Genomic DNA, 17,877 nt, shown 5'->3' with positions numbered 1-17,877 from the left:
GAAGAATCCAAACATGTGTGCGATGCATCTGTTTAAAAGGAAAGCGCTTGGCAAAGGTATATTCTAGTGGATGTGCAAAGGATAAAAAAAAACATTTACAGAGAAACTAAAGCTTAAATAAATCAAACTTGCTTCCTTGGAAGCATTTTAACAATCAAACGAACCACAGTTTTCGAGACGAGACATTTGCTCCTCAGTACTGTTAGCGCGTAAAAATGATTGGATGTCTGGTGTAGCGTCCGGAAGAACTTAGCCAAACAACTTGTCTCATTCTCTGAATTTAATTTCTTTGATCACAAGTAAAGTAACAAGCGCTGCAATCGTGATAGCAGGGAGTCGTCCAGTCAACACGCAGGGAGACCGTCCAAAAACAGGAAGTTCGGCTCTTTAATACACGGTTTTCCATCATGAACATCTAACATTTAATTGGCTCTAACTTGTCTAAGAGGAGGGGAATCGTGTCCTCACCTTTTCTCCGTGTCTGCTTCTGTAATGTCAACATACTGATGATAACATGTGTGGGTGTTTAGTGCAAAGCGAGGAACCTTGAGGAACAGACAGTATCTGTTAAACTGACCTTGCACAACCTGAACTGTCATAGACAGAAGAATAATGAAATGCAGAATATCTACAGAATATAACGATTTATATTATCAGTACAATGCACCATTTTACTAGTTGACGTCTGTGCGACGGTATTAAATGTCCATCTTAGTTTTCCTCGACGAACTCGACTTGCTTTTCCACTTCCACTTCCTGCTAATGCGTCCGGATGGCGCTCAGTGTGGCAGACCCAGCAAACGGATGTGCAAGCGGAGCGACATTTGGGGAAAGAGAGTTGTGAGAAAGGTCCCAGAGAGACAGGGAGTCAAGAGATGAGGAGCGAGGGAAGAAGAGAACAGGTGACGACAGTCTGGTGTCAGCTCAACCAGCCGGGTTCTAGCTGAGTGACATCGAACGTGACACACTAGAAAGAAAAAAACATTTTAGCCCTAATCATCTGCTGGTGATCCATTGGGCTTTTTTCCTTGGGTCTCCCCGTGTTTAAAAACCTGAGTATACACACTTGCATTGGTGGGGAAAGGATAACTGGGCCGGCTAACTCAACCCGCCTCTAAAGGCCCGAGAGGAAACCGTCGCCCCGCTGGCACGAAGGGAAATCGCACGAAGACAGAGGGCCGAGGAGTTCAACTCTCCGGTCCCAGGAAACACACCCGGGGCCTTTTGTGTGCCGATAAAGCCGGTAAACCCAATCCCCTCCACTAACTCCTGCATCTGCTTAACGGGAAGACTGCTTCCTCCTCTCATAAAAGGCTGCCTGCATTGTCAGACCTCACAAAAGACTTTTACCTTCATTTCCACACCAGCAAGGACTTGCAGCAAGGCGCATGTGTAACTGTAGTCGTGATAGTACTTACTGATAGTATGTGCAACGATTTAAAAAGGTATATTTTATTGCCCTCACTCAAAAAAAGTGGTCCACATTCTGTTTAAACTCTCCATTCCTGCCCAGCGTCAGATCAAGATCAGGCTACTCGTATTATTAGTGTTACACTATTTGCAGAATTGGATCCCAGTGGCGGCTGGTAATCCATATTTGAAAGAACGTTGATTAAAAGAAAAACAAGACTAACTCGTTTATTACGTTGAATCTGTTTATTCAAATGGAGGATTTCATCTCTTTCGAGGATTTGTAATGTTATTGAGGGTGATGCCGTCAGAATATATATGGGCGGAGCTCAGCTTTCTTAGACACGAGTGAGTAAGTAAGTAAGTAAAGTTTTGGTAGCACTTTATGATAACTACACATTTTTAGCATTAGTAAAGCATGAATAAACACTGAATTCATCATTTATAAAGCATTATTCCAACATGAAAATGATGAATTCAGTGTTTATTCATGCTTTACTAACTAAAAAAGTGTGTAGTTATTATAAAGTGTTACCAAAGTTTATTTATTTTGCACTTTTCACAGACAAAGATCACAAAGTGCTGTACAAGAGTCAAACGTGTTAAAACCAGATTGACAATAACAGGGGCCAAAACATTTCAACAGTCAAGAGAGCATAGTAGAATACACATTACATAAATAAAGTAAATTAATAGGGGGTCACCAATCAATAACCACATTTTTTTCATTTATTTTGTCCTCTTTTTATCATTTACGATGTTTTGTCGCGTTTTTTGTTAACTGAAAAAAAAAAATACACATTAAAAGATGGAGCAGTAAAAAACACAATAAAACAAATAATGCAAATAAGTAAATCAAAACAGATAGAAAGCAGGTCATAGAGCATCTATTCAAGCAGACGCCAGTGTAACAGGTCGTTTCTAGTTGGCTTCTAAAGACATCAGAGAGTCAGCAAACCGTATTATATAGAGCTCCAGAGCGTTCCAAGGCTTTGCCTCAAAAGCTCGGTCGGCTTCAAGGATCTTCTAGATCTGCTTTCAACGTCAATATTCCAGTGGAGCGATGGATCAGATGACGACGTCATGTGAAGGGGTTCCAGCTGCTTCTATCTAAGGCCCACAGCCGGACCGCTTCCATGCCGACCCAGTGTTAACGGGTCGGGGGGGGAGGGGTTGCAGACCGAGGACAATCTCAATCAAGTCACACAATTTATGAGAAACATAACTTGGATATTCCCTTAAATTAAAGTGGCAAAATTACGAGAAAAAAACTCACACATTTGAAAGAATATAGTCATACATTTACGGGAAAAAGATAATTGTGCAGTGCAAGAAAGGCTCGTCACTGCCACGCTACTGCCATCCTCTTAGCTACTGATGGAGCATGTGAGAGCCGTACCTCAGTGTTCAACCCGTTTCTCTGTCCATGCATGCAGGTGATAGTGGAGAAGGTCTCCGGCTCTCAGATAGTGGACATCGACAAGAGGAAGTACCTGGTGCCCTCTGACATCACAGTGGCCCAGTTCATGTGGATCATCAGGAAACGCATCCAGCTGCCTTCGGAGAAAGCCATCTTCCTCTTTGTCGACAAAACCGTCCCCCAATCCAGGTGAGCGCCGCCCTCCATTCCACAAGTCAGAGAGGTTTCCTGTTTTTAGCTGATGGTCTTCTTTGTTTGTGGTGTTTATGGTCACTTCTCAGAATCCATCCACGGAATGATTTATTAATAATTAACCGTTATGTTTCATAATTCTGTGAAGTGACTTTTTTTGTTAACACTGTACAATTCATATCCAGTCAGGGCCGTAAGTATTTGGACTGTGACACCATTTTTTCAATTGTTGCCTATTTACACAACTGCAATGTATTTTAAAGTGACTTTCAGCTTTATTTCAAAGGATATAACAAACATATGGCATTAACTGTTTAAGAATTACAGACATTTTTACACTGTCCCCCACATTTTCCGAAGGTTTAGAAGTAATTGGTCATAATAGTGGATATAATGATCATTTATAATCCTTTGCATCAATGGTTGCCTGAAGTCTTCCACCCATAGTCATCACACACTCTGAGTCTCCTCCCTTGAGATGCTTTGCAGGCCTTTACTGCAGCCTCCGTCAGCTGCTGCTTGTTTGTGGCTCTTTCTGCTTCACGTTTATCTTCAGTAAATGAAAAGCTCACTTGGTGTTGAGCTCAGGTGACGGACTTGGCCGTTGAAGAATATTCCATGTCTTTGCCTTGAGAAGCTCTTAGGCTCTTCTCACAGTGTGTTTTGGGTCTGAACCTGAAGACAGTACAGCCCAAAACACCTCAAACCTCCTCCTGCTACTTCTACCAGCTGTGACATCATCAATGACCACCAGTGACCAGTTCCACTGCAGCCATACAGTCACAGCACCGCTCCACCACGTTATCCTTTCCTTCTCTACACTTTTCTCTCTCACCATTCTGGTACAGGCATCTTGGTTTCATAAAGAACGTTCATCTAAAACGGATCTGGCTCCTTCAGATGTGTTGAGTGTAATCTGGCCTTCAGTCTCCAGTGGTTTGCACCTTGTTGTAAACCTTCTGTGTTCAGATTCTTGATTGTAGACTTCTACAAAGACACGCCTTCCTCCTCCACACAACACGAACAGCTCTCTCCGTCTCACATTGTATTCTCAGCACATCATATACATCTTATTGGAGGACCCACATGGCCATTGTGTTATCAGAGGATACTCCCACAGATGAGTCAACAGATGAGCCGGAGCTGACGGGAAAGACTCAAGCCTTCCTTACTCTACCCCCTCTAAATTAAGCTATAACATGAACCCTCCATTCAAGAGTCGCAGGATCCACGGGAAGACTTCGGCCATCATTTCCATTGTTTGCTCCGGTGCTTTTTGGACTTGGAAGTGTAAAATAAGAGTATAAATCCATCCCTCTTAACTCCCATTCAAACACATGGAAATAAAAAGATATTTATAACATCTATTTTGAACAACAGTTAGGTTCCCATATGTCTGCAGTACACGCACACACACACACACACACACACACACACACACACACACACACACACACACACACACACACACACACACACACACACAGAGAGAGAGGTAAGATGCATCGGAAACTCAAGCCAGAAACAATAAAAAAGAATAATAAATAAAAAAGTAAAGTGACCTGTCAGTCACCGTGTAGCCCCGCCCCTAAAGCGTCCCCTGCTTTATGGTCTGTTTGACTCTAAATGACCATAATTTACTAAATGAACATCATGCTGTATTGAAGAAGACTTGAAACTAGAGATTGAGACATAAACTCATGTTTACAATGTTTACTGAGGGAATACATCAAGAGAAGTAGAGTCACTTATATAGACTTCTATACAACCAGAGGAGTCGCCCCCTGGGATTAGAATAAAATATGTTAAAGAGTGCAGGTGCATGCTGGGTTGTGAATGGGCAAAGCAAGATTGGTGACTGGTCCTTTTAATACTGTATTAATACAGTATTAATACTGTATTAATTTACTATTTTATATGTTTACATTATTATGCATTATTAGTGCAAACAGGAACTGATCTACTATCAGTTCCTGTTTGCACTGGTTGCCGCCCTATAGCAACCTGTGTTAGCAAACACAGTTGCTATATAAAAAGTTGCCTGTTGATACTTCTTTATGTATGGAAGCTTGATTGTATTATTTTTAAATCATGTGCACACAATTAACGTTTTACAACCTCTACAGGGAGCAGCTGCCATTTGAAAGACTCATTTTATGGAGACAACTGCATATTCTGCAGCCTATTGTTGTGTTTAAAGCCTTTTTTTAAATTGGGAAGCATTTTCCTAAATGTTTGTCCTTCTGCTTTTCGCATGCATTTTGTCCTCTAGGGGCCGCCGTAGGTTTTAGCGTGGGATCGTGAGCACAAAACAGACCCGTACGGGACATGTAAATGCAATCGATTCTGTTCTGTGTGTTGCAGTCTGACTATGGGCCAGCTGTACGACAAGGAGAAGGACGAGGACGGCTTCCTGTACGTGGCCTACAGCGGAGAGAACACCTTTGGTTCCAGGGCCTTTTATACAACACAGGGTTAAGGCCTCCCTCCCCCCCCAACATACACACACACACACACACACACACACACACACACACACTCTGACACAGTAGGGCCCGACATACACTGGTGCACCATGTTTCCAACATTGGCCGTTTCACGTGTTACATAAGTAATGCACCCACACACTTGGCACAGTTATTTATGGTCCAGTTTTGATACAAAAGAACACACATTTATGGTGGGAATTAAGTCCACCGATACCCTTCTATAAACAGGTAACCGACTCGCTTGAAATGCTTTGACTTTAGTGGCTGGACTTTTGTCACGATCGCTGTTTAAAAGGTCAGTTGTGGGGAGAAATATCGTCAACACTGCCGTTAAAATAGAAGTTACAACGCACATTATAGGCACGTCATTCATTTTCACATCAACATCAGTATTACACTTTTAAAGAAAGCTGATTTAGGTTCTGACACACACACACACACACACACACACACACACACACATGTCGATCATCATGCTACATTGTCCGTCAGCCCAGCGTTGTGGTCACAGATATTTGTGTTCAGCCGCCGTGAGAAAGAATAGTCGTGCGACCAGAATCATTAACCGCATTATGGATGTATCCGTATGGCTCGTCGTGTCATGTATTAAAGCGTCAGTATTTAGCGTTAATGCCACAGGAACACTCGATGGGCTGAGAGGCCGACTGTACGCATGTGAGGAGGCCGCTGGGTAAAGTGTGTCCTCCTACGATGCTCCATCCGGCCGCCATCTGCACATCGGGCCGGCTGGAGGGTGTCAGCGCCGCCACCGGGGTCCAACAGTGAGCTGCTAAAAGAAAGCCAACACTTTACTTGAAGTTGTGATATTTTGATATTTTATATAATTTCCTCCCCTTCTATTATACATCTGTAACATTTGTTTAAAATGTACACTACCCAGAATGCCTTTCGACGACCTCACACATCCTGTCAAACGCAGGTGTAACTAATAATAATAATAACTATAATGGCTGCATTCCATTTAGGTGCTCAGTTCTACTTCAATCAGTGGCACTGATTCAGATACCTAAATACCTAAATGCGAATTATATTCAAAGTCAGACTCATTTGTATATCTGCTGTTGTGATTTTGTGAAGAAAAGAGAAAATATTGCATTTCATAATTAGGGCTATCTATATGACTCAATTCCTATGATGTCCATTATATACTGGAATTTTAATTAGTGTTTTAAGTTTTTATCAATTTGATGCTGCATTAAAAAGGACCACACTTACATTGTAATTTCTCTTCATTTAAGATTTTTTTTCACCAACATATTGCTATACAATCTATTATTTTTAATAATGAAGACATATTCAGTAAACCTATATCTTTGCATTTATGTTACATTCAGTTTTACAAAGTTAAGAAAGCGATGTTAATGTCAAGCCGGATGTTTCCTGAAACATAAAATAATGATCCCGGTATCGGTGTCGTGACTGAACGTCTCCACCTATAAGATTGTCATGATCTACTGTAAAGTTACTTCACAACGTTCTAATCTACCTTCTCTCAATGCTCATTCTTTACCGAATAGATCTTAAACTAGAGCTTGAACGCATCCTAATGTAACTACAAACAACCTCCATTAGCATTACCCGTTAGCTCTGTTATCTAGCCGAGCAGGACTGCGCTGCCCACCGGCTGCTAGCGGCTAACGCTAACGGCTAACGCTAACTAGCTCTCCTCCGGCTGATTTCCACACGCGTCATCAGGGGAAAAACACACGTGTGCAGTGTTAGTTCACACACGTGTGCAGTGTTAGTTCACACACGTGTGCAGTGTTAGTTCACACACGTGTGCAGTGTTAGTTCCCACACGTGTGCATTAGCGACGGGGAAGGATGTTCCACGTTAGTCCAGCTTTGTAGAACGCACTGTGAGCCATCAGCACACAAACATATGACAACATATCATGAGTTATGACGGGTTGGATTTGTTATTGTTTTCCGATAATTGTATTAGCTCTTATTTCGTGTTGTAATGATTAAACCACACTCGAAGAGGAAATGTTGGTTATTAAAACTGCTGAATGTGAATCGTTAGCGTGAGTGCTTTCAAACTGGTTAATGATCAATGTGCGCTTATTGAACCGTGTTCAGAAGCAGTGGTTAAAAACAAACAGCAGAGGAAAGTTACATTTCAGATACTTTAAGTAAAGTGTTGCTCAGATCAGGAAAAACATCTGAACCACTCAGACGACGCTGGCCCTCTGGCTGCATTTCTACCTTTACTCGACCTCATGGTTCAGTATTCATATCTGTGCACCACGGAGCCGATTCTGGCTTTTAAACATGATGTGTAATATATTGATGGAATGCTATGATATTCAGTATTGTTTTACTTTGTCAGTGTTGTATGTTTAATATATCTTAAAAGACATAAAGGAGTTGTAGATATATCTGAAAAAAGTAAGGGACCTGGAAGACCTGACCAATAAAAATGAATGTAAAACTAATCGTGAGGTGTTTCTGTCTTATTGAGGGAAATGATTAACTCAATTCAGTAGGGGGCAGGAGGTAGGAGACAAGAGGCAGGAGAAAGGAGGTAGGAGGTAGGAGACAGGACCGGCTCCAGACAGCCACGATTCATGGAAACTTGAGGCGAGGAAGCACAGCGGCTCCGGGGAAGAAGTAGAGTTAGTAATATCATTGAAGAGACATGAATTCATCCAGAAGGAGAGAGAGAAGAGGACAGAGGAGCTCAGTGTATCCTAACATGTCCCCCAGTCTCTGACGTAATCACGGGGGAGTTGCCCTGATGAAGGTCCATGAAGCGTGTGCCGCCGTATGACTGCAAAGTCACAGGTTCGAGTCCGACCTTGGGACCTTTGTTGCATATTGAAGGTCCTGAAAGACACATGTTTTCTTTCACGCTCTTTAAGAATGATGAGCATTCATATTGTAGTTAAGAGGGAAATAAAGACAAACAACTAGTACGTTTGACGACATGAAGGCATGCGTCTTTTATTTCAGCACAGCGAACACAAAAAAAACAATCGCTGAAGAGGCGTTACTACAGTTACCTGAGTTCCACACTGAAGGCACCACGCCCGACTCTCACCGCTCAGTGAAGGAAAGACCCACAACATACTTTATTTAGCACTCTGCGGCTCACGTTACCGCACTGCTAATCGAGCTAATCGAGCTAATCAGAGGTTTAAGGAGGTTGAGCCAGTCTTGCAAAGTGACGCGATGCGGTTGGGATTTTGACCAAAAATTAAACACATTTATGCAACGAGAGAAATGAACGATTGACAAAGAAACCCAAGATTAGAAGGAGGAAAATATATTTTTTATTTCACTATTTTTAAGTGATGAACATTAGACATGCGTCACATTTATGCACGTTTTACATATTTTCAGATGATTACAGGTCTTCTGACTGCTCATGAGTACTTTCTATCAAAAAGTATGCAGTGTAAAAAAAATATTGCCATCTGCCATAAATACAAACGCTCCATCAACATTTCCCACAATGCATCTCTACAGCGTCCTTCATTAGATCCTCCCGGCCTTTCAAACATCCGGCCCCTCTTTGTAACATAACTGTTATGAACTTGTAGTGTCCAACCCGCGCTGATGTCATCACCAGGGTTACTCTCCATCATACTGGTGTCGCCATGCTCAGTTCATATTGGATGGGTTGCCATGAAATATTATACAGACACTCATGTTCATCGGAGGAATTGCAATAACTCAAAGCCGGGGTTGGCAGCTTTTTGGGGGTGGACATTGGAGAACAATTCCATAATAACCTTTCGGCATGTTGTAAAGCAAGATTTCTGCACTTCCCACTGGCTCTGTTTCCAGGCTTTAGAAAGTCTAGAATTCGGCCAATCACAGGTCAGCTTAGTCTTCTGCTCGTCGTAGCCAATGACTCACGGCTGCATGCATTAGCATTAGCATGTTCATGTAGCTCGCTAGAGAAAGAATCACAGGATGTCATCGTGATCGGAAGCACGGTGTTGGAAATGAATGACTATGACCTGGTGTTTAGTGCTAATTAGCGACTGATAGCGTGCTAACACGCTAAACAAAGATGGCGGCTATGGTAAACAATATACTTGCCAAACATTACGGTGAATAAACGGTTTTTAATGGGTCACTCTTTGGCCTCTTTTATGACAAAACTGTAGACATCAAAATGTTGTGGGCTATACGTAGGGTGAAAAACACAAACTACAGATTAATAGAGATTCTATTTTCCTGAGCACGGCCAGGTGTTGTCAGTAGATCGAAGCTCCCTTAATCTCTCTGCAGAGGAATGACATTAAACACCCTCCCTGCTCGTAAACCTGTGGCATGCTGTCCGGCGCTAGCCGAGCCCCAGTGGGTCGTGACTCGTCAGTGGAATCTGCTGAGCTAAGCAAGAACACAAGCTGTCCTCAGCGGTGACCTGGTGTCCGGTCTGAGGGACTTCACTGCCGAAATATGCACGTTCAACTTGTTCTTTACGAGCGAGTTAGTGGACTGGAAGCGCCCGGTCCGGTTCACAGGTCAACACAAGGTTCAGGTGCGTCCAGCCGGGTGTGCGGCCCACCGGCCGGCTGCCGCCTGGCGTCTCAGTGGAAGCGCAGCAGATCTCGGTCAGCGCGCGGCCACAGAGGGAACGCCTGGCTGTGCAGCCGCTGCCAGGCCTGCTGGTAGAACTGGGACGCCTGCTTGAAGTCCCAGTACGTCGTCAGCTCCGTTCTCCTGAAACACGAGAAGAAACAGAGTTATTGCTCACACATTGCTTCTTGTTTTTACATGATCACTTAATTAATGACAACAAAATGATGTGTGTTACAAGGGCCCCTACGTCTCACATGCGTATATGAATTACTGAACGGGGCCCAAAGTGTCAGGGGCCCCCCAGACCTTCGCCTACGAGATGTCCCCCAAAGAGACACGTGCCAACCAGGGAGGGACTCAGAATGACCACAAAGAGACAAGAAACGACGACAAAAGGACACAGAAAGAGACAAAAAAGTGTCTCAACAACTCTGAGGGCCATATGCAGGTCCGGGCCCAGGGGCCCATTGTCTCATAATAATGCTCACATGTATTCGTTTGGGAAGTTCCTTCCATTCCCAAAGATTACATTCCACCGGCGCTCTCTGAAGGAACACAAACATCCATTATGCTCGGCGGAGAGCGCTTGTGTTACCGTGAGCGCCTCAGATCACATGACATCTGTATCCCGGCTCACGGCTCTTTGGTCGCAACAGTTTACATTTTTGAGAGACATTTCATTTCCACAACTGTTCAGTTTGGAGCCTTTGGTTTGTTTTTTAAATTTTTTTATTGTTTTTATTTCATCCGGTTTCTATCATTGCTATTTTATTGTAATATGTGCAGATATTGTAACCAAAAGATACGTCTGGTAGTATTCTGTATCGTATGAAATAAAACCAAAAAAGAAAGTTTTTTGGCTCCTTCACTTGTACACAGTTTTAAAAGTATTTGTAAATTCAACCCTGGAGGGAGACTAATGAATCCAACCCCTCATCCAGACCAGCGTTCACGTTGTTAGAGTCTTTCCTGCTTCACCAAAAGGCTAAACTGTTCACGTGCCAACCCACGATCGGGTTCCTTCACCGCATCAGCAGCAACGTCTTGTGCAGATAAAGTGTCCGTCCATGATTTATGTCCCCGTCAAACGGACTACACACCACCAATGGCCGCCCTGTCCTCAGCAGACACAGCGCTGTGTCCAGCAGGCCGAGCTGCTAGGGATCGGGTTATCTGCCCCAAGGCTGACGGACAGAGAGACCCCTGTTCTCCCTGGAGAGAGGATCCCCGGCCTTTAGCACACACACACACACACACACACACACACACACAAACACACACACACTATTTGTTGTGTAATCTCAAGCGCTTGAAGCAGCAGATGAGACGAGAGTTGCCCACAAGGACAAACCGATGAAAGCCAGATCCAATTGTTTGGAGTTGCTCGTTTGAGGCCTCAGTCACATCCTCAAAGAGGGTGCTGTTTGTTACCTGAGGGAGTCGGGAAGCGCTCCGGGATCCGTGGCCGCCACCAGAGACAGGAAGGAATGGAAAAGCTCCAGTTTACACAGGAGAGACCTGGAGACACACACATGGTGGTGGTGTGGATGAATAGTCTGTCTGCTTCTCGTCATAATAATAATAATAATGTGCGTTGCTCTACCTGGCTGCCGCCGTGCCCAAGGTCTTCTTGGTGACTCCGTGTTTGTGGCCGTTAGCGGTGACATCTAGTGGCCGCTCGGTGACGTTACACCAGCTGATGGCTGAAACACAGGAAGGCTTTACTCACTGCAGCCCGGGAATAACCACACACCAGAGAACAGAATTCATGGAATTCAGTTATACTTTTGGTTCTGGGTATGTCGCCCCAAAGATCCCCAAATCAGGGTTCATACACATTCTGACCAATGGATTTCATGACTTTTCCATGACTTTAAACCAAATGTCCATTCCAAACATTTAGTGAAATCTGGGTGTAAACAGTAAAAAGTGAGTAAATGTAGTATTTAAACTAACAATGAGAACACAAAGCATACAGTAAACCTTAAATGACACAAATGAATGAGACAATAGTTTGATTAAAAGAATAAACATTTATATAGATGCCTGTATGTATGCTTGCTTATATTTTTCTTTCTTTTTAAAGCATATTCATTATTTCAAACTCAGCGTAAATGAAGGACATGAACACATGAATATAACACATTTACATGACTTTTACCAAACTTTTGGAGTTTTATTTTTTTTCAAGGACTTTTCCAGGCCCGGAAATAAACATTTTAACATTCCATGACTTTTCCAGGTTTTTCATGACCGCAAGAACCCTGACAATGTGGACATTAGAACATCAACCACCATAGACGGTGAATGCATGATGTTCTCATTACCTCCAACAGTGGACTTTTGTCTGGTTTTCCCTTCTGGTCCGTCAGACTAACATGTGCGAGGCTCCTACCTGCTCCGCAGGGCGAGATGCGTCCCTGACCCGCCTGGTGCCGGCGCTCGGTCTGGGCCTGGCTGAAGGGGAACTCCAGGCTGGACCGGAGCAGCTCAGGCGGACACACAGAGAAACCAGCAGGGAGGTCCGACACATGGCAGCACCTGGGGACACCGAAGAGGTCTGCTGATTCCTGACTCAAAGAAATAGACCTCCACCACTCCATCAGAGACTGATGATGTGCAATGGGAAACGATGTGGAGGTTTTGGAAGCTGGTAACCGTGTGGATCGTCAGCACCGGAAAGATCTGGCTATTTTAATACAAATAAATAAAGAGTCGACAACAGTTGCAGCCTCCTGTTAGCTGAAGATGATCTCCTGATGTCACTTCATAGCAAAAAAGAGATTATATTCTCTGCAAAAAACATTACAGATTAAAAAGGGGAATAAATATTGGATTTGTATTCAACAGGAGACCAGAAACACGACTCGATATGAATATTAATGTTGCTCCGTCTGCCAGATGAGCAACAATTCGCTTGGTACGGTGAATTAAAAAAGGTGCGTTGTGTTTACAGACTCTTCGACAGCCCAGTTTTGATTTATGCACAGCTCAAAGATATTAGTTGTTAGACCCCCTCACCGTGTCACCAGCGCTCTCTGCATGGCCTCCTGGCTGTATGGACACTCCCCCACCACCACGGCGCTGAAGTAGAGCGCCTCCTGCAGGTAGTGGGACAGCAGCGCGCCCTGGAAGCCCAGCACCCCCCAGCGGGCCAGCTTGTCGCTGCAGGAGAGGGACCGGGTCGGCTCTCCTCGCCCGGGCTTCACCCGGAGCGCCCCGGTGCTGTGGTACCCGGCCCCGGGGCGCCGCGGGTCGGCCGGGGCGCCCGAGACACACTTGGCCCCCGTCCTGTGAACGTCGGGGCCGCCGCCGGGTTTCTTAGCGGAGCGACTCTGCGACGGATCTTCACTTTTCGGGGAATCTGAAAGGAGGGATTGTTCCGCCTCCGGTTCCTCCAGACGGGGCAGCTTAGTGGGTTTTCCTTCACTCGGTTCCTCCGCTCCCCTTTTCAGGTCTACTCCGTCAGTTCCTCTGTGGCTGTCATCAGATGAGGGCCGGGCCTGGCTGTTTATCATGGGGATGATGGCGGCGTCACCACCTGGCAATACACAAGAAGATTCAGTCGGATGTCTGAGTCTGGAGAATAAAAGTCCCCGACAGCATTTAGATCAACGAGGGAGACTCAAACTTTCTTCTTTGTAGGAACTAGAATAAACAGAGACATTCAAGATGGATATAACAGCTGAGTGAGTAGTCATGGACAAAGGCATACACTACTTCACAGAGAGAATATAGGACTTGTATACATTACAACGCGTGTAAAATGACAAAATAGCATCCTGGACTCACAGGGAGTGTGACTGGTGAAGAAGAGGAAGGAAACCTCGGGCCGAAGCCTCCACTTCCCCCGCTGATCTGCCGGACAAAACACAGAGCTGTCCCCACCACTCACAGCCCTGTGCAGCTCCTGGACCAGGTACCTGCACACACACACACACACACACACACACACACACAATAGTAGCAGCCTATATGCAACGCTGTATATAAGTCAGCATGTGGCGCCAGAGCCAACAAACTAAAAGGGATAAACACAACATGAAAATACACACCTGAGGCATCCCCTCCTAGCAATGACTTCTGCATGGCTGTCGTTAAGTATGTCCCCTAAACGGAGGAGAGAGAGTTGAACACTTGAACTGGGAATGACGACTGCAAGCTTTGGGTTTCAAAAAGAAACGTCCAGGTGGATTATTGACGGGGACAAACAATTCACCTCAAAGAGACACGTTTTAACAAGAAAAAGACTAAAATAACCACAACACGACTACAAAGAGACAACAGACTACAAAGAGACACAACACGACTACAAAGAGACACAACACGACTACAAAGAGACACAACACGACTACAAAGAGACACAACATGATTACAAAGAGACAACAGACTACAAAGAGACACAACACGACTACAAAGAGACACAACACGACTACAAAGAGACACAACACGACTACAAAGAGACACAACATGACTACAAAGAGACACAACACGACTACAAAGAGACACAACACGACTACAAAGAGACACAACATGACTACAAAGAGACACAACACGATTACAAAGAGACACAACACGACTACAAAGAGACACAACACGACTACAAAGAGACACAACACGACTACAAAGAGACACAACACGACTACAAAGAGACAACAGACTAAAAAGAGACACAACACGACTACAAAGAGACAACAGACTAAAAAGAGACACAACACGACTACAAAGAGACACAACACGACTACAAAGAGACACAACACGACTACAAAGAGACACAACACGACTACAAAGAGACACAACATGACTACAAAGAGACACAACACGACTACAAAGAGACACAACACGACTACAAAGAGACACAACACGACTACAAAGAGACACAACACGACTACAAAGAGACACAACACGACTACAAAGAGACACAACACGACTACAAAGAGACACAACACGACTACAAAGAGACACAACACGACTACAAAGAGACACAACATGACTACAAAGAGACACAACACAACTACAAAGAGACACAACACGACTACAAAGAGACACAACACGACTACAAAGAGACACAACACGACTACAAAGAGACACAACATGACTACAAAGAGACACAACACGACTACAAAGAGATGCCAAACAGCTGCAGAAAGACTCAAAAGGGGCAAAACAACCACAAAGAGAAACAAAGAGGCTACAAGTAAACCAAAACAACTACAAGATGAAAAGCAACTTCAAAGAAACACAAAAATAAAATAACAAATGAGACACAAAATGACGGCAAAGAGACACAAAACCACTGAGACATGCGCATCAACGACAGGAGACACCAAACAGCAACAAAAAGAGTCAGTCAGTGTGAGTGTGTGTGTGTGTGTGTGTCTATTGATCCGCAGCACACACCTTTGGGACTCATCGCTGTCTGTCCAATACATTTGGTCCCAGTTCCCAGAGACACAACCTGCTTCTCAACTGTGAAAGAAACACTTTAGAATTAGAATTCAATGCATCACATATTCATACATTGACTTTCTTCTTCTACACATTGTCTGATCCTAATTAGTGTTGCACCGTCATCCGGGTACTCTGGTCCAGGTACATTACTGGGTTTAGCTTATTGGAACATTATTCAAAGTCCCATAAATAAAGTGACAGAGTAGTATTAGACATGGTGGACGATAATGAATACTTTTAAAGAAGAAAAAGAAGCTAATTTCTGTCCCGTTGTAAAAACAAAGTTGCTGTGAACATGAGACGTGACGTCATGTCCGACCTGAGTCCGAGTGAGCGCGCCCGGTGAGCTGCACTACGGCGGCCAGCAGGGTCCACTCTCTGCCCGGCTCGGGCTTCCCTCTCCGGGGAAGCTGGCGGAAACGCTCGTAGCACAACTTGGCGATTTCATCCGCGTTGAAACTCTCACGCGCGTGCACGTGCATTACAAAATAAAACGTCCCCGCTATTGTAAACAGCCGTGGTGTCGCGGTAGCAACACGTGACCGACACGTTAGTTTCAGGCTGCTCGGAGGAGTCTCGAGTCAACGGAAGAGGCTACTTCCGGGCCGAGCCGAGGAGAGCTCGACCTTCACAATAAAAGCCCTTCATTTATGGAGAACTGAAGCGCTTACAGTTCTATTAATGTGTTAGATATATATTATTTTACGCACAAATATTTCTCCATGTTTAAAGTAAAATTAAATTAGTTAAATTCTAAATAAATAATATAATATTGAGGGGGAAAAAACAAAGCTCAACACGATCCTGGACAGAGCACACACCCCTCACACTGTACACCTACTTAATTAACAGAGCCTATTCAAGCTGAGTTGTTCACACTTAGTTGCACGAGCCCGGAACTCCCGCGTCCCAGGCGGACGCCTTATCCACTACCTCACCAGGCTAAGCTACATCTATATGCACATGTGTACATTTATCCACTACCCCACCATGCTAAGCTACATGTATATGCACATGTGTACATTTATCCACAACCCCACCATGCTAAGCTACATGTATATGCACATGTGTACATTTATCCACTACCCCACCATGCTAAGCTACATGTATGTGCACATGTGTACATTTATCCACTACCCCACCATGCTAAGCTACATGTATATGCACATGTGTACATTTATCCACTACCCCACCATGCTAAGCTACATGTATATGCACATGTGTACATTTATCCACTACCCCACCATGCTAAGCTACATGTATGTGCACATGTGCATATTTATCTTAGTTTTATCGGTTTTCTTATGTATTAGTGGCTTGAGTAAGTTATAGTAGAAGACGGAATAAACAAAAATGACCTCTCATTGTTATTAATAACAATAATAACTAGAAAATTTCACAAGAAATTTTGAAAGTATGGCTACTACTGCCGTAAGACGTCGCAATATATATACATTACCGGTAGTGAGATGTGTTATTGAGGTTATTGAGGTACATTATATATATATATATATATATATATATATATATATATATATATATATATATATATATATATATATATATATACACATACACACTCCGGACGGGAGTGGGGATACTCACGAGCCCCCGGCTGAGCGCCGCTATGTTGGAGTTTTCCCCGGAGAATGAGAGGGTCGCCTCCCTGTGCCTACGGGCTGCAGGGAGTAAGGCTCTGACTGTTGTTTGTGCTTATGTACCGAACAGCATTTCATCCGAGTATCCGGCCTTCTTGGAGTCGGTGGGAGGGGTCCTGGAAAGGGCGCCGCCTGCCGACTCCATAGTTCTCCTAGGAGACTTCAACGCTCACGTGGGCAATGACAGAGAAACCTGGCGGGGCGTGATTGGGAGGAACGGCTTGCCCGATCTGAACCCGAATGGTGTTTTCTTGTTGGACTTCTGTGCTAGCCACAGTTTGTCCATAACGAACACCGTGTTCAAACATAAGGTGGCTCATAAGTGTACCTGGTACCAGAACACCTTAGGCCGTAGATCAATGATCAACTTTGTAGTCGTATCATCTGATCTGCGGCCGTATGTCTTGCACACTCGGGTGAAGAGAGGAGCAGAGCTGTCAACTGATCACCACCTGGTGGTGAGTTGGATCAGATGGCGGGGGAGTCGGCTAGAAAGACCTGGCAAGCCCAAATGTGTAGTGAGGGTGAACTGGGAACGTCTGGCGGAGGATCCTGTCCGGGAGGTCCTCAACTCCCACCTCCGGAAGAGCCTCTCACAAATCCCGAGGGAGGCTGGGGACATGGAATCCGAGTGGACCATGTTCAAAGCCTCTATTGTGGACGCGGCTGCTCGGAGCTGTGGCCGGAAGGTCATCGGTGCC

General features: G+C 44.4%; 2 protein-coding genes across 2 annotated transcripts in view; one reads left to right on the top strand and one right to left on the bottom strand.

Moving 5' to 3' along the window:
* Positions 1–5,515, top strand: part of gabarapl2 (GABA(A) receptor-associated protein like 2) — a gene marked incomplete at its 5' end in the record, with an annotated part of 6,881 nt that extends 1,366 nt beyond the window's left edge. The window contains 2 exons of the mRNA XM_079224275.1: positions 2,847–3,019; positions 5,387–5,515. Of these exons, the coding sequence (XP_079080401.1) occupies positions 2,847–3,019; positions 5,387–5,501 (288 nt within the window). The 3' untranslated portion in view covers positions 5,502–5,515. The remainder of the gene's footprint in view (positions 1–2,846; positions 3,020–5,386) is intronic.
* Positions 5,516–10,075: 4,560 nt separating this feature from the next.
* On the bottom strand, positions 10,076–16,000 carry adat1 (adenosine deaminase tRNA specific 1; the record flags this gene model as incomplete). The annotated part of the gene is made up of 9 exons (XM_079224064.1): positions 10,076–10,208; positions 11,499–11,585; positions 11,671–11,770; positions 12,463–12,608; positions 13,089–13,608; positions 13,860–13,990; positions 14,123–14,177; positions 15,468–15,536; positions 15,838–16,000. 9 exons carry the CDS (start codon positions 15,998–16,000, stop codon positions 10,076–10,078), a joined length of 1,404 nt encoding a protein of 467 aa, XP_079080190.1.
* Positions 16,001–17,877: the final 1,877 nt, after the last annotated feature.

Source organism: Taurulus bubalis (assembly GCF_910589615.1).
Source record: "Taurulus bubalis genome assembly, chromosome: 9".
Classification (NCBI taxonomy): Eukaryota; Metazoa; Chordata; class Actinopteri; order Perciformes; family Cottidae; genus Taurulus; species Taurulus bubalis.
The sequence above is the reverse complement of the archived record's forward strand: the minus strand, read 5'-3'. Positions and strand labels throughout refer to the sequence as shown.